This window comes from Ornithorhynchus anatinus, chromosome X5 (assembly GCF_004115215.2).
Source record: "Ornithorhynchus anatinus isolate Pmale09 chromosome X5, mOrnAna1.pri.v4, whole genome shotgun sequence".
Taxonomy (NCBI): Eukaryota; Metazoa; Chordata; class Mammalia; order Monotremata; family Ornithorhynchidae; genus Ornithorhynchus; species Ornithorhynchus anatinus.
Genome location: NC_041753.1, coordinates 22,836,840 through 22,864,500, shown reverse-complemented (window position 1 = coordinate 22,864,500; position 27,661 = coordinate 22,836,840). Strand labels below are relative to the sequence as shown.

Here is a 27,661-nt window from a genome sequence, read left to right as displayed (position 1 = left end):
CGCAGACGCTCAGAATAATAATGGTGGCATTTGTTAAGCGCTTACTATGTGCCAAGCACTGTCCTAAACGCTGGGGGATACAAGGTGATCAGCTTGTCCCACGTGGGGCTCCCAATCAATTCCCATTTTACAGATGAGGTAATTACAGAGAAGTGAAGTGACTTGCCCAACGTCACACAGCTGACAAGCGGCGGAGCCGGGATTAGAACCCATGACCTCTGACTCCCAAGCCCGGGCTCTTTCCACTGAGCCACGCTGCTTCTCTAACTCAGAACCCTCCTAGTTCGCCCGGCTGGCGGCTCTTAGAGTTTCCCGCGTCTAGCAACGGGCCGGTCGGTGCTGTAGCCCGGGGACGGGGCCTTCCCACACTCAAGTTTAGACCGTCAGCCCGTCGTCGGGCAGGGATCGTCTCTATCTGTTGCCGAACTGTACCTTCCAAGCGCTTAGCACAGTGCTCTGCACAGAGTAATGGCTCAGTAAATACGATTGAATGAATGAAGCAGCGTGGCTCTGCACATAGTAAGCGCTTAACAAATACCAACATTATATCTTCGCGCAATTCCCCTGCTTCCTTGGACGGGCCAGTCACGTGACTGGTGTAAAAGCGGGGGGGGGATTGGGCGCGGAGCCGCGCGCCTGCGCGCGCGCCGAACCGTACGGAATCACGTGACGGGGCGTTTTCCCGCCGCCTACCTCGATAGTCGAGGCGCGTGAAGGCATTGGAGCGTGAAGGTGGGGGCTGTCTCTAAGCTTCTGACAGAAAAGATAATAATAATGATGGTATTTGTTAAGCGCTTACTGTTCTAAGCGCTGGGGCGAATACAAGGTCATCAGGTCATCCCACGTGGGGCTCACGGTTTTCATCCCCATTTTCCAGAGGAGGTCACTGAGGCCCAGGGAAGCGAAGTGACTTACCCAAAGTCACACAGCTGGCAAGCGGCGGAACCGGGATTAGAACCCATGACCTCTGACTCCCAAGATGGATTGTGAGGGAATGGTGCAGGGCCTTTTTTTAAAAAAAAAAAAATCTATTTGTGAAGCGCTTACTATGTGCCGGGCGCCGTACTAAGCGCTGGGGTGGAGCCAAGATCAGCAGGTTGGAGACAGCCCCCGTCCCACATGTCTGCTTCCCCCAATTAGACTGTAAGCCCATCAATGGGCAGGGACTGTCTCTATCTGTTACCGATTTGTACATTCCAAGCATTATTAGTATAGTGCTCTGCACATAGTAAGCACTCAATAAATACTATTGAATGAATGAATGAATGAATGAATCATAATAACGGTGGTATTAAGCGCTTACTCTCTGCCAAACACTGTTCTAAGCGCCTATGTGGAACACCCTGATTACCTTGTACTACACCACTGCTTAGAACAGTGCTTTGCACATAGTAAGCGCTTAACAAATGCCATCATTATTAATTAGTTTGTCCCACGTGGGGCTCACAGTCTTAATCCTCATTTTACAGATGAGGTAACCTAGGCGCAGGGAAGTGAAGTGGCTCGCCCAAGGTCACACAGCAGACGAGTGGCGGAGCGGGATTAGAGCCCGTGGCCTCTGACTCCCAAACCTGGGCCCTCGCCACTAAGCTATGCGGCTTCCCCACGTGGGGCTCACAGTTTTAATCCCCATTTTACAGATGAAGGAACTGAGGCCCAGAGAAGCGAAGCGATTTGGTCACCCCGCAGATGAGATTTGGCCCTGCCACATGACTCGGGAATCAAAATCAATCAATCAGTGTTATTTATTGAGTGCTTACTGTGTGCCGAGCACTGTACTAAGCAGTTGGGTGTGTAAAACGTAACAGAGTTGGCAGACACATTCCCTGCTCACGACAAGTTTACCGTCTAGAGCGATGAGTCGGTCCGGCCAACTCTCCCCGTGGTTTCGTATCAAGTGACCAGCTCCAGACTTTCCTCACTCACAACCAACTGGCCCGCTTCTAGGAGACTGCATTTGTCTGGGTGAAAAGACCCAGAATTATAAAACACCATAGACGTTTGGGGGAATTTCATTTTACCTTTTTCTTCTGCCCTGTGCTTAGGGTCAATTGGAGCCTGTGATTTATCCTTTTAGAGAACAACCCTCCCTGTCACTTAGAGTCCAGAGGGGAGACAGACAATAATATAAATAAATTACGAATACGTACATAAGTGCTGTGGGGCTGGGGGTGGGGACATGGCGAGAGAAAAAAATTGCACAAGTAAGAACTCAAGTTACATAAGCTAAGCTAAATTTTACTAGATCACTCAGGGAAGTTGTGGAATTTCTGGGGAGATCAGTATCTCAACTTCAGTATAGCAGATAAGAACATCATTCTTACCACTGGGGTTCATAATACCCCAAACAAAGAATATTTCATTATGGATAGCTCATATGAACATGTATTTAGTGGGTGACTGCAGAAGATATTTATCCTAATATTATACTTTGGTCGTGTTAATAAAGGGTTCGGTGAAAAATGTCCGCAGCTGATCATTTATAGCTCTTTACTGACATAAAGACTGCATCATTATAAACGAACTATTAGAATTTTTACCAAAAACATCACAGCACTAAGGAAACATGCTTTGAACACAATTTTTGTTCCTGAGACGTAGTTGAAATGAAACAATATTACTCTGCCTTGCATTTTAAAACCTAACTGAAATGATTACTCTGAATCTTCTGCATCTAAATCCTTACTTTCACACCGAAAGCATTGGTCGAGTACCTTGCTGTGATCAGAACACATGTGCTCACAAGTTCAGCCATCTTTCTTTGCTTCGTGATCCTGTGACCTTTTATCCATCAATCAGTGAATACTGAGCGCTTACTATGTGCAAAGCACTGTACTAAGGATTTGGGAGACTACAATTCAATAGCGTTGATAGACTCGATCCATGCTCACAAGGAGCTTAAAGTCTACAGGGAGAGAGAGGCATTTCAAATGGAGGAAATGGCCGAGTATAAGGTTACATACGTAAGAGCCGTGGGGCAGGGGGTAGGGTGAATACCAAAGTGCTTAAAGGGTACAGATCAGTCAGCCCATATTACTTACTGAGCGCTTACTGTGTGCAAAGCACTGTCCCCGGCGCTTGGGAGAGAGCACTATTCTCTACCCACAACGAGCTTGTAAAGGCAACACAGCATCCCTGCAGTTCAACAACTGCGGAGAAAGGAAATGACACAATAGATAGCTGACAGCACAGTGACTCTGGCTGAATCGAATGCTCGTCGAGGTCCGGGATCGGGTCTACCGATTGTGTCGTACTCTCCCGAGTGCCTAATATAGTGGCGTGCATATGGAGTGTGCATCCTATTGATTGATTGAAGGAAGGGAGAGAGCGGAGTTGAGCCCGCAGAGGATGGGGGGAGATGATGGAAAACTCAGGTTGGGAATTGAAAGAATGGGGAAAGCAGGGTGAAGAGAGGAGGCGGGGGAAAGACGTAATTATCCAGCAAGGGAATCTGCAAACCCGGAAAGCAGAGTGCAGCCAATAATAATAATCGTAATCATGGTACTTGTGAAGTGCTTAATATGTGCCAAGCGTTGTTCTAAGTGCTGGGGTAGACACAAGTTAATCAGGTTGGACACAGTGCCCGTCCCACATGAGGCTCACAGTCTGAGTAGGCTAGACTCCCCATTTTACAGGTGAGGTAACTGAGGCACAGAGAAGTGAATCGACTTGCCCGAGGTCACCCAGCAGGCACGTGGCAGAGCCGGATTTAGAACTCAGATCCTCGGACTTCCAGGCCCATGTTCTTTCCACAGGGCTATGCTGCTTCTCTGCTGCCTAACAAGAAGTGAATTTCACCAGACAGACTCTTGTGGAAATGACACCTTCTTACTGACACATATTATCTCCCTCTCACTCCTCCTATTTTTTCTGATTGAGGAAAATTCATAGGCAGTCTCTGTGCCCTGTTGCCTATTATTACGGTATTTGTTAAGCACTCGCAATGTGTCAAGCACTGTTCTAAGCGCTGGTGGAGATAAAAGATCATCAGTTCAGACACAACCCCTGTCTCACTTGAGGCTCACAGGCTAAGTAGGAGGGAGGACAGGCATTTAATCCCCATTTTACAGTTGGGAAAACTGAGGCACAGAGAAGTTAAGGGACCTGCTCAAGTTCACACAGCAAGAGCAGCAGCATGGCTCAGTGGAAAGAGCCCGGGCTTGGGAGTCAGAGGTCATGGGTTCGAATCCCGGCTCTGCCACATGTCAGCTGTGTGACCTTGGGCAAGTCACTTAACTTTCTGTGCCTCAGTTTCCTCATCTGTAAAATGGGGATTAACTGTGAGCCCCATGTGGGACAACCCGATTACCCTGTATCTACCCCAGCGCTTAGAACAGTGCTCTGCACATGGTAAGCGCTTAACAAATACCAACATTACTATTAAGAAATGGGCAGGATCAGGATTAGAACCCAGGTCCTCTGACTCCCAGGCCCGGGCCCAGGCTCTTTCCACGAGGCCTCGCTGCTTCTCTGTTGCCTACCGCTAAGAGAGAAACGGGAATACGGGGTGCGCCTCACACCCACCGGTCAGTCAATCGTATTTATTGAGCGCTTAAAGCATTCAGAGCCCTGCACTAAGCGCTCGGGAGAGTTCGATACAACGGACGCATCCCCTGCCCACCACGAGCTGACCATGAACGCTCCCCAAAATTCCAAAGGATCCGTGGACTGGCGGATCAGTTTTGGGGGATCCCCTCTAGTCTGAGGGTTCCCTGGCATATGGTATAAGAGGCGATTTCCAAATACAGTGCTCTGCACACAGTAAGCTTTCAATAAATACCACTGACGGATTGAGATGGTCTTGAATTCCTCTGGGGGAATGTTCGGAATGTTAATAAGACGCTGTGACGCGGTCTGTGATCCTAGAAGCAGCGTGGCTTAGGGGAAAGAGCCCGGGCTGGGGAGGCAGAGGTCGTGGGTTCTAATCCCGGCTCCGCCGCCTGTCAGCTGTGTGACTTTGGGCAAGTCACTTCACTCATCTGGAAAATGGGGATTACGACTGTGAGCCCCAAGTGGGGCAACCTGATTGCCTTGTACCTACCCCAGCGCTTAGAACAGTGCTTGGCACATAGTAAGCGCTTCGGAGGTGATAGAGGGCGACACCTTGTGGTCTTAACTATTCGTGCGGGGCTCCTGCCTCATTAGGCCGTTCAACCGGGTTTAAGAGAAGGTCACTCTCACCTTTCTTTCGATGCTATTTGTTAAGCGCTTACTACGGACCAGGCACTGTACTAAGCGCTGGATAATCAGATTGGACCCAGCCCATGTCCCACATGGGGGGGGCGGGTCACAGTCTTAATCCCCATTTTACAGATGAGGGAACCGAGGCACAGAGAAGCCAAGTGACTTGCCCAAGGTCACACAGCAGACGAGTTGCGCAGCCGGGATGAGAATCCAGGTCGGAGGACTCCCAATCCCGAGCTCTTTCCACTAGTCCACGCTGCTTCTAGGTGTGAAGTTACCTGTGACAACCAAGCCGAAGTTGGGAGAACCGAATTTTGGGCAGAGTCTTTAGATCGATCAATCCATGGCATTTATGTGCTTAAGTGATTGGAAAAGTTGGCAGACAAGATCCCTGCCCTCAAGGAGCTTACGATCTCACGGGGTCAGCAGGACTTTTTTTTTCCTTCCCATTTCCAGGTCCCAACCCGATCGTGATTAGAGAAGCAGCATGGTGAGTGGACAGAACACGGGCCTGGGAGTCAGAAGGTCACGGGTTCTAATCCCCGTTCCGCTACCTGCCTGCTGTGTGACCTTGGGCAAGTCACTTCACTCCTCTGGGCCTCAGTTCCCTCATCTGTACAAGGGGGAGTGAGCCCGTGAGCCCCACGCGGGACAGGGACCGTGTCCGAACTGATTCGCTTGCATCCACCCCAGCGCTCAATACAGTGCCTGGCGCACAGTAAGTGCTTAACAAATACCACAATTATTATTATGACGACGATGATGAAGGGAGGAGGCAGGGGAAAGGTCTCTCAGTATTATTAGTCCCAGGGCTGGAGCGGAAAGCGGCTCCGAGCAGCGTGACGCACAACAGCGACGGACCCATGGCTTCCCTGGCCTTTGAGATCGCAACATTTCAGCATTCCAGACAACCTGCCAGCCTCCTCCTCCCTACCCCATCCCCAGCTGGTTGCCCGATGAAATACTGCCCTGATACAATGATACTCCTTACAGAGCAATCGATGGTGACTGGAAAATCCATTTCTACTTTCTTTTTTTAGCCTAGGAGTTCATTCATTCATTCAATAGTATTTATTGAGCGCTTACTATATGCAGGGTACTGTACTAAGCGCTTGGAATGGACAATTCGGCAACAGATAGAGACAATCCCCGCCCAATGTCGGGCTTACAGTTCATCCTCCTACCCTGCAATCTTTGTTGTCGCCTGATTATTGAGTATCAATCAGTCAGTCGGTGGTATTCGTTGAGCAGTGATTGCGTGCAGAGCGCTGTACTAAGCGTTGGGAGAGGACGATACAAGAGTTGGGAAAGAGTTTAATTTTCTATAGTGCTTTTACTGTCAATTATTTAGTTATTAATTAGTTCATTTCGGTCCTCGCAACGGCCCTGTGAGGAGGGAAAGAAGGCAGGTATTACTACCCCCGTTTTACAGATGGGGAAACGGAGGTACGGAGGAGTTAAACGACTCACCCACGGTCACACGGCAGAGTCGCGGCACAGCTCAGACTCCAGCCCTGGTCCTCCGGCTTCTAGAGGGAAGCCCTGCCGCTTCACCAAAACGCTGCTTCTTGGCACATAGTGAGCGCTTAACAGATACCAGCATTATTAATAGCGGCATCTATGTACATATCTATCCAACAGACGGTTACTCTCCCCTCCTTCGAAGCTTTACTGAAAACACCTCCTCCAAGAGGCCTTCCGACACTAAGCCCTCTTTCCTCTTCTCCCTCTCCCTTCTGCATCACCTTGACTTGTCTCTTTATTCATTCCCCCCTCCCAGCCCCATACCACTTATGTACATATCCGTCATTTTATTTATTTATGTTAATGTCTGTCTCTCCCCTTAGACCGTAAGCTCATTGTGGACAAGGAATGTGTCTGTTACATTGTACTCTCCCAAGCGCTTAGTACGGTGCTCTGCACACGGTAAGTGCTCAATAAATACGATTGACTGACATACCTATGAACTTTATATTATACACTATTTATATTGCCTGTCTCTCCTCTAGACTGAAAGCTTGTTGTGGACAGGGAATGCGTCTACTCTGTTGTGCCGTACTCTCCCAGGCGCTTAGTACGGTGCTCTGCCCACAGTAGGCGCTCAACAAATACCACTGATTGATTGTTTGGGAAAAGCACTGCATCTCTTAATGTTCAGCACTTTCCTTCTGGCAGCCATTCAAGGATTTCCACTCCCCACGCATACCCAACCAGCTTTCGGTAGATTATTTTAGGTGACCGATTTCAGCAGCAAGGCTGGGCCTCGGTGCGGTAGGAATCTCCGATTTAGGTGTCTTTTATCTGTGGGGTTTGTCAAGTGCTTACTGTGTGCCAGGTGCTGTTTTAAGTGCCGGGGTGGACACAAGGCGATCGGGTCGGGCACAGTCCATGTCCCACATGGGACTCACGGGCATTCAGACATTTTATAGGTAACTGAGGCCCTGAGAAGTGACTTGCCCAAGGTCACCCAGCAGACAAGCGGTGGAGCCGGGATTAGAACCCAGGTCCTTCTGCCTCCCAGGCTTGTGCTCTATCCACTAGGCCACACTGCTTTTCATCACCCCCTTTTGGGGGACTCATCCCCCCGCCCAAAAAGAAACTCATTAATGGGCCCTCTCATGTTACCGTCTACAGGCTTCAAGTACCCCATTTTAGCTCTCTAGCTTAACTCTGTTTCCAAAGGTGCTTCTTGGCAACGGATTGAACCCGGAGAGGGACCAGCTCAAGTTCACATGCTTCCCTTAAACTGACATGGGTTAGGAGAAAACAGCTGGTAGTTAGGTTCCCGGGAGTTCATGCATTAGCTTTGTAACCTTTACACATCAGACTAAACCAAGTGGTGAAGCAGCATGGCCCAGTAGAAAGAGCCCGGGCCTGGGAGTCAGAGTACCAGAGTTCTAATCCCAGCTCCGCCACTTATCGGCTCTGTGATCTTAGACAAGTCACTGGACTTCTCTGTGCCTCAGTTCCCTCATCTGTAAAATGGGGATTAAGACTGAGAACCCCACGTGGGCCAGGGACTGTGTCCGACCTGATTAGGTTGAATCGACCCCAGTGCTTAGAACAGTGCCTGGCACACAGTAAGCGCTTAACAATTACCATTAAAAAAAAAAAGACTCCGAAATACCTGTTCCAGGGCTTTTTCTTGTGCCAGAGCTGAGTTCCAGCACTGGCTATTTGTTTCATTCCCTGTGGGGGCGAAAGTGATGTTTGCGATGTGCTGAGTTGTTGAGGAAGTACAGCAGAAACACAGAAGAGCGGGATGGTGATAGACTTAATGCACCAAGAGCAGGGGCCGAGGATCCTCATAAATCCTGGTCGGGGATTCGACCCTGTTCCCCACAACGGGAGGAACAGCCCAGCCTTCCAGAATCTATGTCCTGGAAGGGCCTGAATGCAGAGGGATAAGAGAGAAGGTATTAGGGACACATTTCATTCATTCATTCATTCAATACTATTTATTGCGCGCTTGCTATGTGCAGAGCACTGTACTAAATTCGGCAACAGAGACTATCCCTGCCCAATAAGGGCTCCCATTTCCCCATGAGACTGTGCGAGAGCCCACAACTTCCACCATTCTTCTCCCACAGCCTCCAAATAAGCCACTAGTTATCACCCTGACTTGCTCCCTTTATTCGTCCCCCCTCCCAGCCCCACTGCACGTATGTACATATCTGTCATTCATTGATTTCTGTCTGTCTTCCCCTCTAGACTGTAAGCTCACTGTGGGCAGGTAATGTGTCTGTTTATTGTTATACTGTACTCTCCCAAGCGCTTAGTACAGTGGTCTACACTCAGTAAGCACTCAGTAAATATGACTGACACATTGCACTAAATTTGGAAAAAAAATAAGGGGCTCTCTCCCCCGTGCCGATTTTTTTTTTTATCCCGCATCCCCCCTCCCGGCCCCACCGCACTTCCGTGCATATCTGTCGTCAGCTGAGTACAGTGCTCTGCACACAGTAGGCGCGATCCCGGCTCCACCACCTGGCAGCTGTGTGACTTTGGGTGAGTCACTTCACTTCTCTGTGCCTCAGTTACCTCATCTGTAAAATGGGGATGAAGACTGCGAGCCTCACGTGGGACGACCTGATGACCCTGTATCTGCCCCAGCGCTTAGAACAGTGCTCTGCGCATAGTAAGCGCTTAACAAATACCAACATTATTATTTTCCACGTGAGGGAACTGAGGCCCAGAGAGGTGACTTGCCCACAGTCACACAGCGGACCGGGATTGTTAATGTTAATGTTGGTATTTACTAAGCGCTTACTTTGTGCGGAGCACTGTTCTAAACGCTGGGATAGATACAGGGCAATCAGGTTGTCCCACGTGAGGCTCACAGTTAATCCCCATTTTACAGATGAGGTAACTGACGGACAGAGAAGTTAAGTGACTCGCCCACAGTCACACAGCTGACAAGTGGCAGGAGCCGGGAGTCGAACCTATGACCTCTGACTCCGAAGCCCAGGCTCTTTCCACTGAGCCACGCTGCTTCCCCAAGGATTGGAACCCATGACCTCTGACTCCCAAGCCCGGGCTCTTTCCACACTGAGCCCCGCTGCTTCCATATAATCCGAGCGGATGAATTGAATGAATGAATGAATGAATGAATGAATGAATGAATGAATGAATGAATGAACGAACGAACGAACGAACGAACAACGAATGAATGAATGAAGAGGTAAGGCCCATAAAACTCAGCGCGCTTCCCACCACCGATCACCTCGCCGCCAATCAGCGGCTGCGGTGATGACGTAATCGCCCGCCCGCCCGGCCTCGGGGTTCTTTTTTTTTACGAAGGGGGCGGGGCTTCGAAGGGCTCGGGCCGTCGGCGGCTCCCCCCGCCCGTGGTCACGTGGTCTGGCTTCGGCTCGCGCCTCGAGGGGGCGAATGGTTTCCCTCCTCCGGCCGTGGTGGCGGTGGGCAGGGCCGAGCCGGCCGAGCCGGGAGGAAGAGGAGGAGGAGGAGGAGGAGGAGGAGGAAGGCGAGCGCGCGTGGCTTTAGCGCGGGACAAAGAGAGCCGCGGCTCTGCATTCGGGCGGGGGCGGGATCCGTCGGGTGGGCCCTCCTCGGGTCCCGCGGCCTCGCCTCAGGCCGAGAGGGAGGAAGGAAGGACTGCGTTCGTGGCAAGGCGCGTCCTCCACGGGGCCGGGCCCTCGGAGGCGAAAAGCCTCCGTCTTAAAGAGAAGAGAAAAGGTAAGGGGGAGCCCGCCCTCGGAGCCGGGCAATCGGCTCTTTGCCGAAAACGTGTGGACCAACTGCGTGTGGTTTGCGCATGCCTACATAGGTTTGGGCCATCATTTCCAGATCATTTTCCCATCGTCTAGACCGTCCGTGGCCGAATTGTACACCCCAAGCGCTCAGTGCAGTGCTCGGCCCGCAGTAAGCGCTCAGTCGATACGATCGAAGGAATGGATGAATGAATGAATTCAAACGCTCATCTGGATTTATCGGTGTTGCTGTCTGTCGCCATCCCCCGCCGGTCTGTGAGTTCGTTGTGGGCAGGAAACGCCGCTCTTTAGTGTTGCACTTTTGCAAGCGCTTAGGACAGCGCTCCGCACACAGTAAGCGCCCACTAAATAGGAATGATAGAATGAGTGATGATTCTCCCCCTTTATCGTCCCCCTCGCGCCGCCTAGCATCCGAAATATTCCCTATAGACGGGGGGAAGACACCCAGCATAGACCGTGAGCCCCATGTGGGACGGGGACTGTGTCCGAACGGGTGCCTGCCCCAGCGTTTAGATCAATGCTTGGCACCGAGTAAGCTCCTACCAAGTTCTCTAGACTGTAAGCTCGTCGTGGGCGGGGAACGTGTCCGCCTATTATGTTGTACACTCCCAAGCGTTTAGTCCAGTGCTCTGCATTCAATCGTATTTATTGAGCGCTTACTGCGTGCAGAGCACTGGAAAGTACAGAGTAAGCGCTCAATAAAGACGATTGAATGAATGCCATTCCAATGTTCATGGAATAGCACACGCATCCTTCCCCGCCCTCCTCCCCCCCCCCCCCCCCCCCGCTCGTCCTCCCCAATTTGCCAAAGTGTACAGTGTAATAATGTTGGAATTTGTTAAGCGCTTACTATGTGCAGAGCACTGTTCTAAGCGCTGGGGGAGATACAAGGTTATGAGGTTGTCCCACGTGGGGCTCACCGTCTTCATCCCCATCTTACAGATGAGGTAACTGAGGCACAGAGAAGTTAAGTGACTTGCCCACAGTCACACAGTTGACAAGTGGCAGAGCTGGTATTCGAACTCACGACCTCCGACTCCCAAGCCCGTGCGCTTTCCACTGAGCCACGCTGTTATTTGGCAGCTGTGTGACGTTGGGCAAAGCACTTAACCCCTCTGCTGCCCCGGTTACCTCAGCTCTAAAATGGGGATTAATACTCTGAGCCTCATCTGGGACCACCCGATAACCTTGTATGTCCCCCAGTGCTTAGAACAGTGCTTGGCACATAGTAAGTGCTTAACGAATACCGTCATTATTAGTAGTAGTATAAGCAGTGTAGATGTGAGCTCCATGTGGAACCAAGGGACTGTGTCCAAACTGATTAACTTGTATCTACTCCAGTGCTTAGAACACTCCTTGGCATATAGTAAGCGCTTAACAAATGCACTTATTATCATTACTGATTGACATATGAGGGAAGTGGAAAGACCACGGTTAGAACACCCATTTATGGTCCGTGGCCCTTGGTGTTTGAGCCCAAGCAGACTGGACTGCACCACCAGTGATACCAGGAGGAAGCGAGGCTAGTAATAATAATAACTAGTATTTCTTAAGTGCTGACTATATGCCAGGCACTGTACTGAACGCTGGGGTGGATACAGTCTGTAAGCCCGTCTTTGGGCAGGGATCGTCTCTATCTGTTGCCGAATTCTCCATTTCAAGCGTTTAATACAGTGCTCTGCACATAGTAAGCGCTCAATAAATACTGTTGAATGAATGAATACAGGCAAATCGGGTTGGACATAGTCTTTGTCCCACGTAGGGCTCACAGTTTTAATCCCCATTTTCCAGATGAGGGAACTGAGGCCCCGAGAAGTGAAGCGATTCGCCCGAGGTCACGCAGCAGGCGAGTGGCGGAGCCGGGTTTAGCACCCGGATCCCTCCGACTCCCCGGCCCACGCTCTGTCCACTAGGCCGTGATGCTTCATTTATTTTGAGCAGCAGTAGCCAGTCTTTGGCTCCCATCACGAATGGCAAGAGGAGGATGCACGTGGCTTGTCCGGATAACTTTGCCCAGTACAAGGTCTGGTTTGTTTGGGCGACTGCTGACTCCTCTGGTATCTCGGGAGAGTCAAGTACTGCTTGTTCCTGATATTGCTCACCCGGGGATAGATTTGAAACAAGTTTCTATCTCCAAACTAATGGGATATGATCATTCCCTTCCCCCGAAAGGATTCCTCCCCTCCCATCCTAATTTTTGAACTTATTACTAATAAATGGTGACTTTGCAAATCCTGTAAACTCTGTCGCTGGACCCATCTTTTTAGCCCCTGGACTCATTCTCCTCCATTCTCTAGAAGTAGCAAAGTGCCTCCCTTCCTGCCCCTTTAAAAGAAATTCTTCATTTTGGTGTGGAAAGTCCTTGCCTGAGTATTTGAAAATGCTCTAGCAGAAGGACAAAGAGGTTGTTCTAACTGCTTTTAATGGTAATGCTGTGGCCAAGGTGAAAATTAAGCTGGCCTTGGCTTTTACAAATGTCCTTTTGACATTTTTTTCCTGGTTAACATAGCGGGAGCTCTCCTAGAGGAAAGGTATTTTGTGTGGTTCTTATTGGTATTTGGAAATTTTTTTCCTTACGTAAACTTGTAGTGCTGAACAGAGGGCCTGAAGCGTTATTATCTTTCCCACAGGTTTCATGATTCCATTCCACGTACACTTAGCACACAAACAATTGTGACTCCTCTAACTGTTTGTTTTTATTGCTGAGTTCTAGTTAAAGGGGGTAAGAATATCCTTTAAAACCCGCCGCGCTATTGAAAGGCCACAAGTCTTAAAAGCGATCTGAGAAGGAATGCTGGATCCCAAGCGCTCAGAGCAATAAATAATAAATACCGTCGATTGAGTGTCTTACTTGTTAATGTGGCAACTTTAAACAGATCAAAATAGTCCTCTCTATTTGGTTATTTCTGAGGAAGTCCTAATTATTTTAAGTAATAACCGCCCCAGGTCGCTGGGTTTCGTAAATGTAGTGGACCCCAGTGGAAACCTTTTATTTCATAAGGTTTCATAGTAATAGTGCTAGCATTTGCAGAATGTCCACTTGGTGCCAAGTACTGTACTAGGGGCCTAGGAGAATACAGTGGAGCTTACAGTCTAGCAGGGGAGGCGGGCATTTTTAAAAATGACAGGTAAGGGGAAGCAACGGAGCTTAAAAATCCGTAGTTAAGTGCCGCTCAGCCCTTGGGGGAAGTGATGCCTCCCCTACCCACGAGGAGCTTACGTTGATTAGACTGTAAGCCCGTCGATGGGCAGGGATTGTCTCTATCTGTTGCCGAATTGTACGTTCCAAGCGCTTAGTACAGTGCTCTGCACATAGTAAGTGCTCAATAAATACTATTGAATGAATTCTAAGCGGTAAGACAAATGTGAAAATATCTGCGGAGCCATCAGAGTAAATAATTGAATATACTTGCCCCCCGTGAACGCTGGGGAGGGTGCAGTTGAGTTTGGAAATGCTTGAGTTGACCGAAGGATGCTGGGAAATTCTTCTGGGAAGGCTTGTTGGAGGAGATGGGATTGTAGGAGGACTTTGAATGTGGGCATATTTAGTAAGTGGATTTGGGAAGGTGTCTCATTTCCTGTGGCGTTCGTTCATCCATTTTATAACCCGGATTGGTGTATGATGTGTGCCTAAAGTCATATGGCACTTGGTCCAGAAATTATTGGCACTATTGTATAAAAGTAGACCTCGACATGTTTTATTTTTTGAGGTGTTGTATAAGGTTCAGATGACCCCTAAGAGGGAGCCTTGATGCTACCTCGGTTTGGCAGAAGAAGAAATCCAGAATTCAGAGCAGAGGTTTGCCTGGGCAACTGTCGGAGCCTGGAATAGAGTCCAAATCGCCCGACTCTCAGGCCAGAGCCCCATTCTTTGGCATCTAACTGCTTCCACTTACACGACGGGCCAGTGCACATAAATGTGTTGTTGGCACGTTTAGTTGCAAGAAGCCTTTCGTGGCCACCGAATTATTCTCCGAGAACCCGTTTAGTTGTAAAAATGCAGGCGTCTCTGACGCTTCACCTGAATCTTACGCCTTTTGGAGGTAAATGTGTATTTCTTCTTCGATAGCTATCCATTCACCATGAGAAACCTAAAGTTACTGCGGACCCTGGAATTCAGGGATATTCAAACTCTCGGGAGACCCCAGTGCTTCTCCCTCCGGACCGACCAAGGAACGCTGCTTATCGCTTCGGGATATGGGCTCCTAGAAGTGGATCCTACGACAAAAGAGGTGAGTCACCAGGGGAGGATGCTGCACCGAGTATTTAGGGCAGCACTGAAAGAGACAGAGACAAAATAAAACACACTGGTGAGCACCTTCTGCTGCCTTGAGGGCCAGAGCCTGGAAGAGCCTGGCGCAGTGGATAGGGCACGGGCCCCCAAGTCGGAAGGTCACGGGTTCTGATCCCGGCTCCTCCCCTTGTCTGCTGCCTGACCTCGGGCAAGTCATTTCACTTCTCTGGGCCTCAGTTATCTGTAAAATGGGGCCTGTGACCGTGAGCCCCCACGTGGGTCAGGGACTGCGTCCAACCCGATGTACTGGTACCCACTCCAGTGCTTAGTAATAATGTTGGTATTTGTTGGTATTTGTTAAGCGCTTACTAGGTGCCGAGCACTGTTCTAAGCGCTGGGGTAGACACAGGGGAATCAGATTGTCCCACGTGGGGCTCACAGTCTTAATCCCCATTTTACAGATGAGGTAACTGAGGCACCGAGAAGTTAAGTGACTTGCCCAAAGTCACACAGCTGACAAGTGGCCGAGCGGGGATTCGAACCCATGACCTCTGACTCCAAAGCCCGTGCTCTTTCCACTGAGCCACGCTGCTTCCCGGAAGCAGTAGTACAGTACCTAGCACATAGGAAGTGCTTAACTAATGTCATCATTATTATTAGGAGTCCATCCTTGTGCAAAGGGGGTTCATCATGGCCCCTCCAGAGTGACGGAGCAATGGAGGTGACATTCCCGGTGGGCAGGGATCGTGTCTATCAGCTCCCTCGTACTGTCCCAAGAGCTCAGTAGTGTGCTCTGCGCACAGTAAGTGCTCAGTAAATACCATTGGTTTTTGTTCCAACCCTCCTCTCTCCCCACACTTTCCTACTCCTCCCCCTCACGCCGAAGTAAGGTGATTATTTTGTGTTTTACTGTTTCGTTGCTCACCGTGCTTAAAAGTCTGGCTTAGAGCTAGCCGTGCTAAATTTCCATATGTTATTCTTGGGAGTCTGCTAGTCCCTTAAAAATTAGGCAGTGAGCATTTAGGATGAGATTTGAGGGGTTTACCCTCCTGGCCACTTAGCAGCTAGATATGTTGTTCATTTGCCTGGCACGTTCCTAGTCAAATGTTTCAGTTAATCATTTCCTTTGTGCCTTTTTTCGCGTCATGGAGACACATTCTTAAAATGACTCCTAGTGGCTTCGCGTGTACAGTATAAGATGCCTCTTGACATTTTCTAGACGAAAACCTGATTATTCATTCATTCATTCAGTAGTATTTATCGAGCGCTTACTATGTGCAGAGCACTGTACTAAGCACTTGGAATGTACAATTTGGCAACAGATAGAGCCAATCCCTGCCCAGTGACGGGCTCAGAGTCTAAACGGGCGAGACAGACAGCAAAGCAAAACAGAGCAAAACAAAAACAGACAACATCAAGATAAAACCCTTCCCATTCTCCCACCTGATTGCACGACCCATCCCTCCCTTTAATCTTTTAATTTTCTGTTTAGACCTGTTTACAGTGATGAGGCAAACCTATAATAAGCATTTTGAAGAGAGAGACCGAATATCAATCTTTTTTACTGAGTGCTTACTATGCAGAGAGCACTGTACTAAGTACTTGGGAGAGTACAGTATAACAGAATCGGTAGACATGTTTCCTGCCCACAAGGACCTTACGGTCTAGAGGTGGATACAGATATTAATATAAATAAATTCCGGATATGTACATGCATGCTGTGGGGCTGGGGGTGAGGTGACTATCAAGTGCTTAAAGGGTACAGATCCAAATGTGAAGACGACAACAGGAAGGAGAGGGAGTAGGGGAAATGAGGGCTTAGTCGGGGAAGGCCCGTTGGAAGAGATGGGATTTTAATAAGGCTTCGAAGGTGGGGAGAGTGGCGGTCTGTCGGATATGAAGAGGGAGGGCGTCCCGGGCCGGGGGCAGGAGGTGGGTGAGAGGTCGGCGGGGAGATAGACGAGGTGGAGGTCGAGCGCACAGATTAGCATTAGAAGAGCGAATTGTGCGGGCTGGGTTGTAGCTGGTGTATCCCAGGTACTTCATATAGCTCTCTGCTGTTCAATATTTGCACTCAATAAGTACATGTTGCCTTACTGAGGAATAGAGAGTTTGGGTAACCTGACTTTTTTTTTTTTCCTTCCCCCTTCATACTCAGTGAAGCCAGTTTGAGTGGCATTTCTCCTAATCTGCCTAATGGTAGTCTTCTGGAGAATATCTTCGTGGAACTGGCTGGCAGGCCAGAGGTTCACGTCTTATCAGCTTGAGAAACAGCACGGCCTAGTGGATAGAGCACAGAGTCAGAAAGACTTGGATGCTAATCTCGGCTCCATCGCTTGCCTGCTGTGTGACCTTGGGCAAGTCACTTGACTTCACTGGGCCTCAGTTCTCTCATTTGTAAAATGGGGATTAAGACTTTGAGCCCCATATATGACAGGGACTGTATCCAACCTGATTAGCCCGTAGCTACCCCAGCGCTTAGTACAGTGCCTGGCACATAGGAAGCGCTTAAAATACCTTTATTTAAATCATTGGCTTTATCGGTGGACAAGGGGGTGGTTTTACAGGACACTTGAAAAAGGCCCGGTGATGCGAACCCCTTCCTTCTCCTAATCCTGTCCCCTTACACACACGCACACCCACACGGCACCAGCACGTCAGTTCCCACCTTGGGTAACAGCACCACTTCCACCAGCTGGGAAAGACGGGATACAGTTTCCACTAAAACCAGATGGAATATGATCCTTATTAAGGGCAGAAGGGGTTGCTTTGAAGCGCTGTGAATCACTTCATCGCTTCCAGTCTTCCCCTCTCCCTGCTGGGTTTGGCAGGAGATTCCTGCTCTGTTCCTGTGGAATTCTCAGCCCTTGCCAGCCTCTGAGGATCAAATTAGTGAACTGCTATGCCCGGTTTGACTAGCACCCTGTTGTTTGGTGGCCCTGTTTCCATGTTTTTAATTCCAGTGAAGGCAGGCAGAGCTTTGAACCTGTAGCCCAATGCAAGACCTTTCATATAGCGTCTCTACTACCTGAAACGGGGCACAGCAATTTTGGGGGGTTTTTTGATAGATTGATGAATTTGGAAGGGGTGGATCGAGGTTGCCCTTTGCTCTTGAAAGTTACCTGCTCTGGCTTGCTTTCACTTGTATGGTAACTGTTCTCTGTTGGGGTTAAAAGGTGTTGTGTGACATTTCCCTGACTACGGCGGGCTTTCTGCCAGAAGACGGAAGCGGCCGCATTGTTGGCATACAGGACCTGCTGGATCAAGAATCCGTGTGTGTGGCCACAGCCACCGGTGATGTTCTCCTCTATAATCTCAATACGAGCCAGGTAAAATGGGAGGTCGGACTTCGGAAGGCTTTCTCAGTTGAAAGCGAAACCAACCAAAACCACGTGTTTCACAGCAGGATTTTCAAAGGCAGTCGCCAGCCATCTTTAAAGGATTTTGCCAGCTAGAATCGTGAACTAGTTGATTCAGTTTTTAATAAACCACACTGGTACTTTTACCCAAGACGTAATCAAAACTCCAATTATTCTTTTCATTGATATCAGTCTAGTGGGGTTTGTGCTTTCTGAAGGTAGAAATTTACACAGAGCAACCCCTTTTATGGTAACGCCAAAGATAGGATCATGCAGCATTAGAACATGAGATTATTTGTAGTATTTTCTGCTTGTAGACTGGTTTCAGAACTTGTGCTCTGCATATTCGATTATTTCCTTTAACATTCATTCATTCAATACTATTTATTGAGCGCTTACTATGTGCAGAGCACTGTACTAAGCGCTTGGAATGTACAAATAGGTAACAGATAGAGACAGTCCCTGCCCTTTGCCGGGCTTACAGTCTAATCGGGGGAGACAGACAGATAAGAACAATGGCAATAAATAGAATCAAGGGGAAGAACATCTCATTAAAACAATAGCAAATAAATTAACATGACTGCTTCCTCCTAGCTGTGCCAAACACATTGATCTGTCTTTCTCTTGTTTTATCACCGAAAATAGATGTTTTCAGTCTTGTCTTTGGTTACTATTTACGCCTTTTATTTTAAAATGATTTTGGCTGTATCTGGAAGTTTTGGGGGGTATTAAATGGAACTTTGGTTCTTCTTTTGGTGATTGTCACTAATAGGCTCAGGTGATTGAACACTGCTTTTGCTCTCTTTCCCGCTGCCTGTTCATTTGTCTCTACCGGTGCATCTTTCAGCTGGAGTGTGTCGGAAATATAGACAGCGGTCTGACAGTCATGAGCTGGAGTCCTGAACAAGAGCTAGTTCTTTTTGCTACAGGTATGAGCGTCACATCATACAAACAACTGTCCTATTAAGCTTTTCTGTCTTAGATTTTATCTTTCTGATGATTGGGTGGAAAGGCTGTTCAAATGAAAAGCGTTACTTACCTAGCACCCAGATCTGGAAAGTGCATATTGTTGCTCACTCTCTGAATGTTAATCTTCTCTTGCTTTACATGGAGAGGACAGGAAACACTTACGTGGGAGAGAACAAAAATACTTTCTTTGGAAGAATAACCGCTATTAGATTTCAAAAGACTTTTGTGTCACCATTTTTTTTGTTAACTGTGAAATGCAGTTTGTTTTGGCATGTGTTAAAGCACTTGAAAGCTATCCCGGTCTTTTTCTAGTACAAACCTCTCCAAGAAGTGTCAAAGAAAAACACCTTATGCTAGACTCCGGTTGTCCGATTGCCACTTGATTGAGGATTCCACCTGAAACCTCACTGCCATAAGAAAGGGCAGCCTTTAGGGCACAAGTCGCAAGCATGTTTACTGTTGGTGTTGGGTTCTTTGGGGGTCCGGGCGGCGGTGAGCAGGCAGCTTGTGGGGTTTTGTTTTTGTTTTTCATTAGAGATTCAGAGGAAGAGATTGGAAACCTAGTCCAGGACCTCAAGCTGTAAAGCAACAATCTAATTATTGGAAAGTGGGAATTTTGAGATTGAGTAAAAGTTGTCTTGAAAACAGTTGGCTTTTTTATTTCTTCTAACCTCTTTCCCTAGCCCCACGCATTTACTCACGTCCTAGTGCCAATTAGCAGTTTATATTTGATGTTTTGCTAGTATCTCTGAATTTTTAAAGAGATGCTTTGGTGAGGAGATGATGTTTGTGGAGCACGTACGTGTCTCCTGTTGAAGTTAGGAGTTATGCACCCGTGCGAAAACACAAACTGTCCAAGAACAGACCCCCATGGCCATGAATGATAGAGAAATCATTGTTTGCATATCCTATTTGCAAGCTTTTTCCTTAGTCTTTGAGGTGTAGTGACAACGTAAGCCAAGACAGCTCCTACTGAAGCTGTGAACATCTACTCCAGCCCTTCGTAAAGTGCTTGGCACACCGTATGTGCTTTACAGATACCCCGATTATTATTTTAATTTTCATTCTTTTTCTCTTCCTTGAAGGCCAGCAGACCCTGATCATGATGACGAAGGACTTTGAACCGATTATGGAAAGGCAGATCCACCAGGAGGACTTTGGAGAAAGTGAGTGTTATCAGTCTGGAAGATTTGATGGACTTCACATGGTTCGGAATGCGGCCAGCACTGCCTTCTAAAAAATGCACGAGGGCCATCAGCAAGCTGAGTTATCACTCCAGCTACCAGCTCTTATCTCTGCCCCCCAGCCTATTGCTGCTCTTGCCATTCTAAGCCCTGGGGAGTAGGGTGACAACTGTTCTCACCGAAACCCTGGTTTGCATTTTAAAGACTGGAAATGGATCGGAAAATTGAACGATAGCTTAGATGGTAGATTATTGCAAAGGAAACTTGGGACGAGAAGTTTTATTCCAAGCCCGTTGACCAATTTGCTTTTTGCTCGCTAGTAGCTTCACCTCTTTGAGACTCACTGTGGTCATTGATGAAGTAGGGATTTCATTAGTCCCTTCACTGGGGAGGTTGTGAATAGTAATCTGTGAAATGGTTACAGGATAACGTATTGAACTATCTAGTACTGTATATTGAATGTTTTATCAAAATTACTGTGTCAAAGTTGGAAGCACAAGTACATCAGATGACTGATGTGAGAAGTCTGAAAGTGAAGCTAAATTTGAGTAGTCCCTGGCAAAAGAAATCATGGAGCAGGTTGGCCTAGTGGAAAGAGTATGGGCCTGGGTGTCAGAAGACTTGGGTTCTAATCCCAGCTCTGCCACTTGCTTGCTGTGTGACCTCGGGCAAATCACTTCACTTCTCTGTGCTTGTTTCCTCAACTGTAAAATGGGGATCAAATGCCTGTTCTCCCTCCCCCTTAGAGTATGAACACCCTGTGGTATAGGGACCTGATTATCTGATTACCTGTCTACCCCATTGCTTGGCACATAGTAGATAGAGCACGAGCCTGGGAGTTAAAAGGACCTGGGTTCTAATCCCAGCTCTGCCACTCGTCTGCTCTGTGACCTCGGGCAAGTCACTTAACTTCTCTGGGCCTCAGTTACCTCATCTGTAAAATGGAGATTGACTGTGAAACCCATGTGGGACATGGACTCTGTCCAACCCTATTTGCTTGTATCCACCCCAGCGCTTAGTACAATACCTGGCACATAGTAAGGGCTTAACAAATACCATTAAAAAAAAACCAACATGCTTAACAAGTACCACAATTATTATGGACCCTCTTTTTATTACGATTGGTGTAACCTGCGTTCTCTTTGAATAATTTGCACTCTAGGCAAGTTTATCACCGTTGGATGGGGTAAAAAGGAGACACAGTTCCATGGATCAGAAGGCAAAGAGGCAGCCCAGCGTAAGCAAATGGTAATGTTGGTCTGACTGATTAAAATGCTTTTCCTGAGCAGAAGTGTCTGCCAGGAAAAGTTGTCATCCTCTCTCTGGGTTTTGCACATATGTTGACAGCTGAATGCTTTCCATTAAAAAGACTGTTTGGGTAGTGCTCAGACTTCTGACCCACTTGGTTCCTAAAAACTGTCTTTTAAGTTGAAACGTAGGTTGGAATCAATTCTCTCATAGAAACATTAGTGTAGAGGGCCAGAGGGCTGCGAGGGTCTGATCTCAAAAGCTCTGTACCTACCCCTTTGCTTAACACCATGGTAAGTAGTTAATCAAGGTAATTGTATTTGTTAAGTGCTTTACTATGTGTCGTGCACTGCTGCAAGCGTTGGGGTAGATATAGGGTAAACAGGCAGCTCAGATTGTAAGGGACTGAGGGACGGGGACTATCTAATTCCCACCTGCACACAGTAAGCACCTAATAAGTACTCTTACAATTGAAGTGCTTAGTAAATGCCATATAATAATGCTCGGTTCCTGCCACAAGATGGGTACCCTATTATTGCCAAAGTTACCTGGACTTTTGTGCTCAAACAATTGTAGATGAGTGGCAAAGCTAAATGAGTGTAACAGATAGCACAATATGCATTATCCCTACCTATGAATAATTTTAGAAGCATGTATAACTTTTAGACCAACCCTTATTTTTTTATATATATATAAAATATATATATATCCTCGGAACTGCCACAACCTCAGTGACTGGGCTGGTCTAGTGGGAGATGTAAGGGGACATAGGATTGTCTTATTCCCAGGCATTCATCAGGAAGGGTCTGTGAAGCACTTGTACTCAGGTGGTCAACAGAGCTTGTGCCGTAAAGGTCAGTAATATAAAGTCAGACCGGATGGAGCGAACGGGCTATTCATTCAGTTGTACTTATTGAGCGCTTACTGTATGCAGAGCACTGTACTGAGCATTTGGGAAAGCACACTACAATAATCAGCAGTGACATGCCCTGCCCACAGTGAGCTCACAGCCATAAGATGTTAAGGTAGAAACAGCCTGTTCGTCAGAACTCGAAAAGGTGCCGTTCAAGGATCGTCTGAACAGACCCTTGCTCAAGTTACTCTGTTATCAGGAGACCGATTTGTGAGAAGACTGAATATGGATGGTGGCAAATGTGTGTCGGTTAATTTGTATTTATTGAGCCCTTTCTGTGTGCAGAGCATGGCCCTAAGCGCTTGGGAGAGTACAGTACAACAATAAACAGACACGTTCCTTGCTCACAACAAGCTTTCAGCCCGTCTGATTGACAGACTTGTAAATTTCTCTGATGATGTCTCTACCAAGGCAGCCAGTAATAGTAGTAACTAGTTACTGGGTTAAACTAATTTGGTTTCTAATTACCAAAACGGTTCTTTTGCTGAGGGTGGATTAACATATCTCCACTTGACAGCGTGGCTCAGAGGAAAGAGCCCGGGTTTGGGAGTCAGAGGTCATGGGTTCGAATCCCGGCCCTGCCACTTGTCAGCTGTGTGACTGTGGGCAAGTCACTTAACTTCTCTGTGCCTCAGTTCCCTCATCTGTAAAATGGGGATTAAGACTGTGAGCCTCTCGTGGGACAATCTGATTACCCTGTATCTACCCCAGTGCTTAGAACAGTGCTCGGCACATAGTAAGCGCTTAACAAATGCCAACATTATTATTATTATGACGCTTCTTTCTCCAACCGTTAGGATGTTCAGCCTGCTTTGCCCTGGGATGATCTCAGACCCCAAGTGACCTGGCGGGGGGATGGACAGTTTTTTGCTGTGGGTTCCGTTTGCCCAGAAACAGGTATGAAAATAATTTGCAGCCCCAAGAATGTTTTTTAAGCTATTTTGTATAAGCACATTGTTCCCTTACTTTAATTCATTCTAGGGATATACATTTAAAAATGTATAAAGTTAAAGCATTTAATATGTAGAAAGTTAAAGCTTTTATATGTATAGATCATTCAGATTTGTAATTTAGAGCTTCAGTCAATCGGTGGTATTTATCGAGTGCTTGCAATGTGCAGAGCACTGTACTTAACACTTGGGAGAGTACAGTGCAGTAGAGTTGGTAGACACGATTCCTGCCTACCTGGAGCTTACCGGTCTATCGGGGGAGACAAACATTCAAATCAATTGCAGGTATTAAATCAAGGGAAGAGAATGTGGTTTCTCCTTCCCCAAGACCCAATCCTTCTGGTTTTTTGGCCAGTGTTTTTGCTCGATGATCAGTCACAGTTTTCTGCTTCCCACTGACTTCATAGAGTAGATTGAGGAATCATTCAGTAGAACACTCCCATGTTGTGTGATGCTACTCCCGGAGTTTGGATACTGAATTTGAAAGCTTGTTTCCTCTTTGTTCCTCTTAGGTACCAAATAAATGTTCACCTTTTCTTTTTCAAGGAGCACACTGTTTGGAATCCTTATTTAGCTTTTTCTGCCCAGTTTTTTTTGGGAATTTCAAGAATGAGTCCCAGGGTTATAGATGGCAATAGCTGATCACAGAAACTCCTTACCATCGGCTTGAAGTCACCCGGCTCTCCAATTCCGACCTCGCCTCCCTGATTTCCCGCTACAACCCATCTCGTACACCTCACTCTTCTAACGCCAACCTATTCACAATACCTCGATCCCCTCCATCCCGCCATCCATCCCTTGCCCACATCCTCCTTTGGCCTGGAACTCCCTCCCGCTTAATATCCAACAGTCCCTCTCCCCACCCTCAAATCCATCCTAAAACTCCCATCTCTTCCAAGAGGCCTTGCTTGACTAAGCCGTCTTTTTCCCTTCTTGTCCTCCCTTCTGCAACACCTGTATGTTTGGCTCTCTGCTCTTTAAGCCCTTGATGTTTGCCCCAGAGCACTTATGTACAAATTCTCACACTCTGTCATTTCCCTATCTGTACTTTTTTTAATGTCTGGCTCCCCTTAGTTCCATGTTCTACACAAAGTAGGGGCTCAATAAGTACCATTGATTGATCTAGTCTAAGGTTTAATGGGCTGGGGGGAACCTAAGGCCGAATGCAAATCTTAATTCCTGAGCAGAGCCACAGTTGTACGTAGGAGAACTCTAGTGTGTGAAATTTAGAAAGATTAATTTTTTTTTTCCTCAAGATTTTCCCTCTTTTACTCATGATAATGATTTCGTTTTTTCTTCCTTCGCCACCCACTCCCGCGAAGGGGCCCGGAAGGTCAGAGTGTGGAACAGAGAGCTCGTTTTGCAGTCAACAAGTGAGCCTGTTGCCGGATTAGAACAAGCACTGGCATGGAAGTGAGTGGCAGAGAATGGCACCTTTCTGTCTAGTGGTTTAGAGTTTCTTCAGAGCCCCGAGATTTCCCCTTTCCTTTTACTTGGTTCTACCTTGACGATCTGCAGTCCCCTTGAAAGCTCTCTCGGGATAGCCCTGTGTAGGAATCCTTGTACAGCAGCTCTCTCCGATTTCACAAGCCCTTTGTGACCTTTTTATGTGGCTACCTTCAGCAACAGACCATGGTATGTGTGTGGGTGTCCTTTTCCTCACTGGGGTACTAACAATAATTGGGGTATTTGTTAAGCGCTTACTATGTGCCAAGAACCGTCCTGAGCACTGGGGTAAATACAAGAGAATCAGGTCCCACATGGGGCTCACGGTCTTTTAAGTAGGAGGACAGGCATCGAGTCCCCGTTTGTGTGGGTGAGGGAACCGAAGCACAGAGAAGTGAAGGGACTAGGTAGAATGCATTGAGTCAGTACTCACAAGAGCTTAAGAAGTGCAGTAGCGACGGGGCAGTAGTGATTAAAATAATAATATTGGTATTTGTTAAGCGCTTACTCTGTGCCAAGCACTGTACTAAACCCTGGGGTAGATAGAAGGTAATCAAGTTGTCCCACGTAGGGCTCAGTCTTCACCCCCATTTTACAGATGAGGTAACTGAGGCCCAGAGAAGTTAAGTGACTTGCCCAAGGTCGCACAGCTGACAAGCGGCGGAGCCGGGATTAGAACCCATGACCTCTGCCTCCCAAGCCCGGGCTCTTTCCCCTGAGCCACGCTGCTTCTCAAAAAGGTCCTGCTCCGTGGAAGTCCGACGCCTCGTGTCTTGTTGCTTCGGCTCTGAAACTATTGGCTGCTCTGAAGTACTACAGAGCACTCCCATTTTCTGTGGAATTAGAAAGCAAGAAGCCTCTCGTAGAAATTGAATTTGGCTCTCCATTTTGGAAGTGCCTAGTAATAATAATAATTGTAGTAGTTGTTAAGCGCTTACAATGGATCAAGCAGTGTACTAAGCACTGAGGGAGGTAGAAGATAATCGGGTCCCACGCGGGGCTGTCAGTTTAAGTAGAAGGGAGAACGGGTATTGAATCCCCATTTTGCAGGTGAGGGAACTGAGGCACAGAGAAGTGTAGCGACTTGCCCAGGATCACAGAGCAGGTGATCCCTTGACGCTGTTTATTGCCATTGTTCTTGTCTGTCCGTCTCCCCCGATTAGACTGTAAGCCCGTCAAACGGCAGGGACTGTCTCTATCTGTTGCCGACTTGTTCATCCCAAGCGCTTAGTACAGTGCTCTGCACATAGTAAGCGCTCAATAAATACTACTGAATGAATGAAAGGTGAGAGGCAGAGCCGGGATTAGAATCCGAGTCCTCTGAAAGAGCAGAGCCAGTGTATTGCGGGTCTTGGTGCCAATTCCCGTGCGAAACCACTCCCAACTGTACAGCTCTTAGTAGTCAGTGTTTCCAGTTTAGCTTCCAAATAATTGGGTCCCTAACCAGTTTTCAGTTCTAGCTCCCCACACGCCCCATCCACACCCTCTCGCCGCCAAGGAGCGGAGCCTCAGCAGCTCCTCGCCGCTGCCACCAGCTACCCCCAGAGTTCTGACTTCCCAGTATTACTCTGGGAACACTTCTTGCTGTGCTCTGAGCAGAGGCGTAAACCCTAGAGAGTTGGCCAACTTCTCTCCTCACTTTGGTAGGAAGCCTCTCCAGAGGAGTTGTTAATGCCACGACCGTGCCCACCGTGATTCTTTGACGAACCCCTAGATGTCCTCGTACCTCTGGCTGAAGAATCCCTGCTCTTAATCAGGGTTTTGGGCTTTTTTTGGTATCCGTTAAGCACTTACTCTGTGCCAGGCACTGTTCTAAGAGCTGGGGTAGATCCAAGCTGATAAAGTTGGACACGGTCCGTGGCCCGCGTGGGGGTCACAGTCTTAATCCCCATTTTCCAGATGAGGTAACTGAGGCGCAGAGAAATGAAGTGACTTGGCCAAGAGCAGACATGTGGCGGAGCGGGGATTAGAATCCAGGTCCCCTGACTCCCAGGCCCATGCTCTTACCACCAGGCCACGCTGCTTCTCACCTGAAAGCTTCGCCTGAAAGAAGGGCTCTTAACTGTTGGAGAACAGCCCGCGGACTATCAAACGCTGTTTGAGAATGTCTCACAGAATACCACAGACTCTAGCAGACAAAGGTCATTAGTGTTCAGCAACATGGCATGAATGCTAACAGCACTCTCCCATTCCCTGAATGCTATTTAAAGCATTCAAAATGTTGGGTTTTTTTGGTTTCAGTGGTTATATACAGGGTCCGTAGAAAAAGATGCCGTCGTTTCGTAGTTCATTTACAGCGGGAGTATTGTTGTTATTACATTATTTTAAGCACTCAAAGTTGAATGTTTAGTGCCCTGAGGCATCTTACGTGGGAATTGCTGATTATGACTCCCACAAAGGTCGTGGTAGGTGCAGAGTTAGTGGAAGGGGGGAAAAATTAAACTGGAAACTCCACCGCCGTGTGAAATAGGAAGGTCAATCTTGTCATTAAGTGAAATCTAAGTAGAAATGGATAAAATACAGTAAAATGCTCATCTAAAGATTTATTTTCTAACCCGTTTATCAGAAGACATTTATATAACAAGAAGCCAAGTGGAAAGTTGGGCAACTGTTCGGATTGTGTCGTCAGCCAAACCAAGGAATTGAGGCAAAATCTGTATAGATTTTTGTCCAACTCTTGTCTTTGAGAGCGTAGTATGGCGGTTGAAGCTACAAGTACTTTTTCTCCCTTTCTGCTACCATCAAGAAGTAAAGATTGGGGAAAATGAGATTTTTCATAGCCTGAAAGGAGTCAGGGAATACTATTGCATAGGGTGGGTTTCTTTAGTCGTGCCTGTTTGTCACCAACAATGACAAGATGATGGGATGGCAGAGATGAGGATTATGTGGCAGGAAAGATAGGCAGTAGAGAGAATTGGGTCCTAAGCCACAATAATGTACCTT

The 27,661-nt window shown here is 47.7% G+C and overlaps 1 protein-coding gene across 2 annotated transcripts in view; it reads left to right on the top strand.

Annotated features, from left to right (window-relative positions):
• The first annotated feature begins 10,043 nt into the window (after window positions 1-10,043).
• The window catches only part of ELP1 (elongator acetyltransferase complex subunit 1), a 55,030-nt gene continuing 37,412 nt past the window's right edge, over window positions 10,044-27,661 (top strand). The window contains exons 1-8 of one of the 2 annotated variants that reach the window (XM_039910772.1): window positions 10,044-10,380; window positions 14,485-14,647; window positions 17,826-17,978; window positions 18,856-18,937; window positions 20,063-20,143; window positions 21,324-21,409; window positions 23,120-23,219; window positions 24,595-24,685. In XM_039910772.1, the coding sequence (XP_039766706.1) occupies window positions 14,498-14,647; window positions 17,826-17,978; window positions 18,856-18,937; window positions 20,063-20,143; window positions 21,324-21,409; window positions 23,120-23,219; window positions 24,595-24,685 (743 nt within the window). In that variant the 5' untranslated portion in view covers window positions 10,044-10,380; window positions 14,485-14,497. The remainder of the gene's footprint in view (window positions 10,381-14,484; window positions 14,648-17,825; window positions 17,979-18,855; window positions 18,938-20,062; window positions 20,144-21,323; window positions 21,410-23,119; window positions 23,220-24,594; window positions 24,686-27,661) is intronic. The other variant, XM_029055042.2, reaches the window with a different exon arrangement.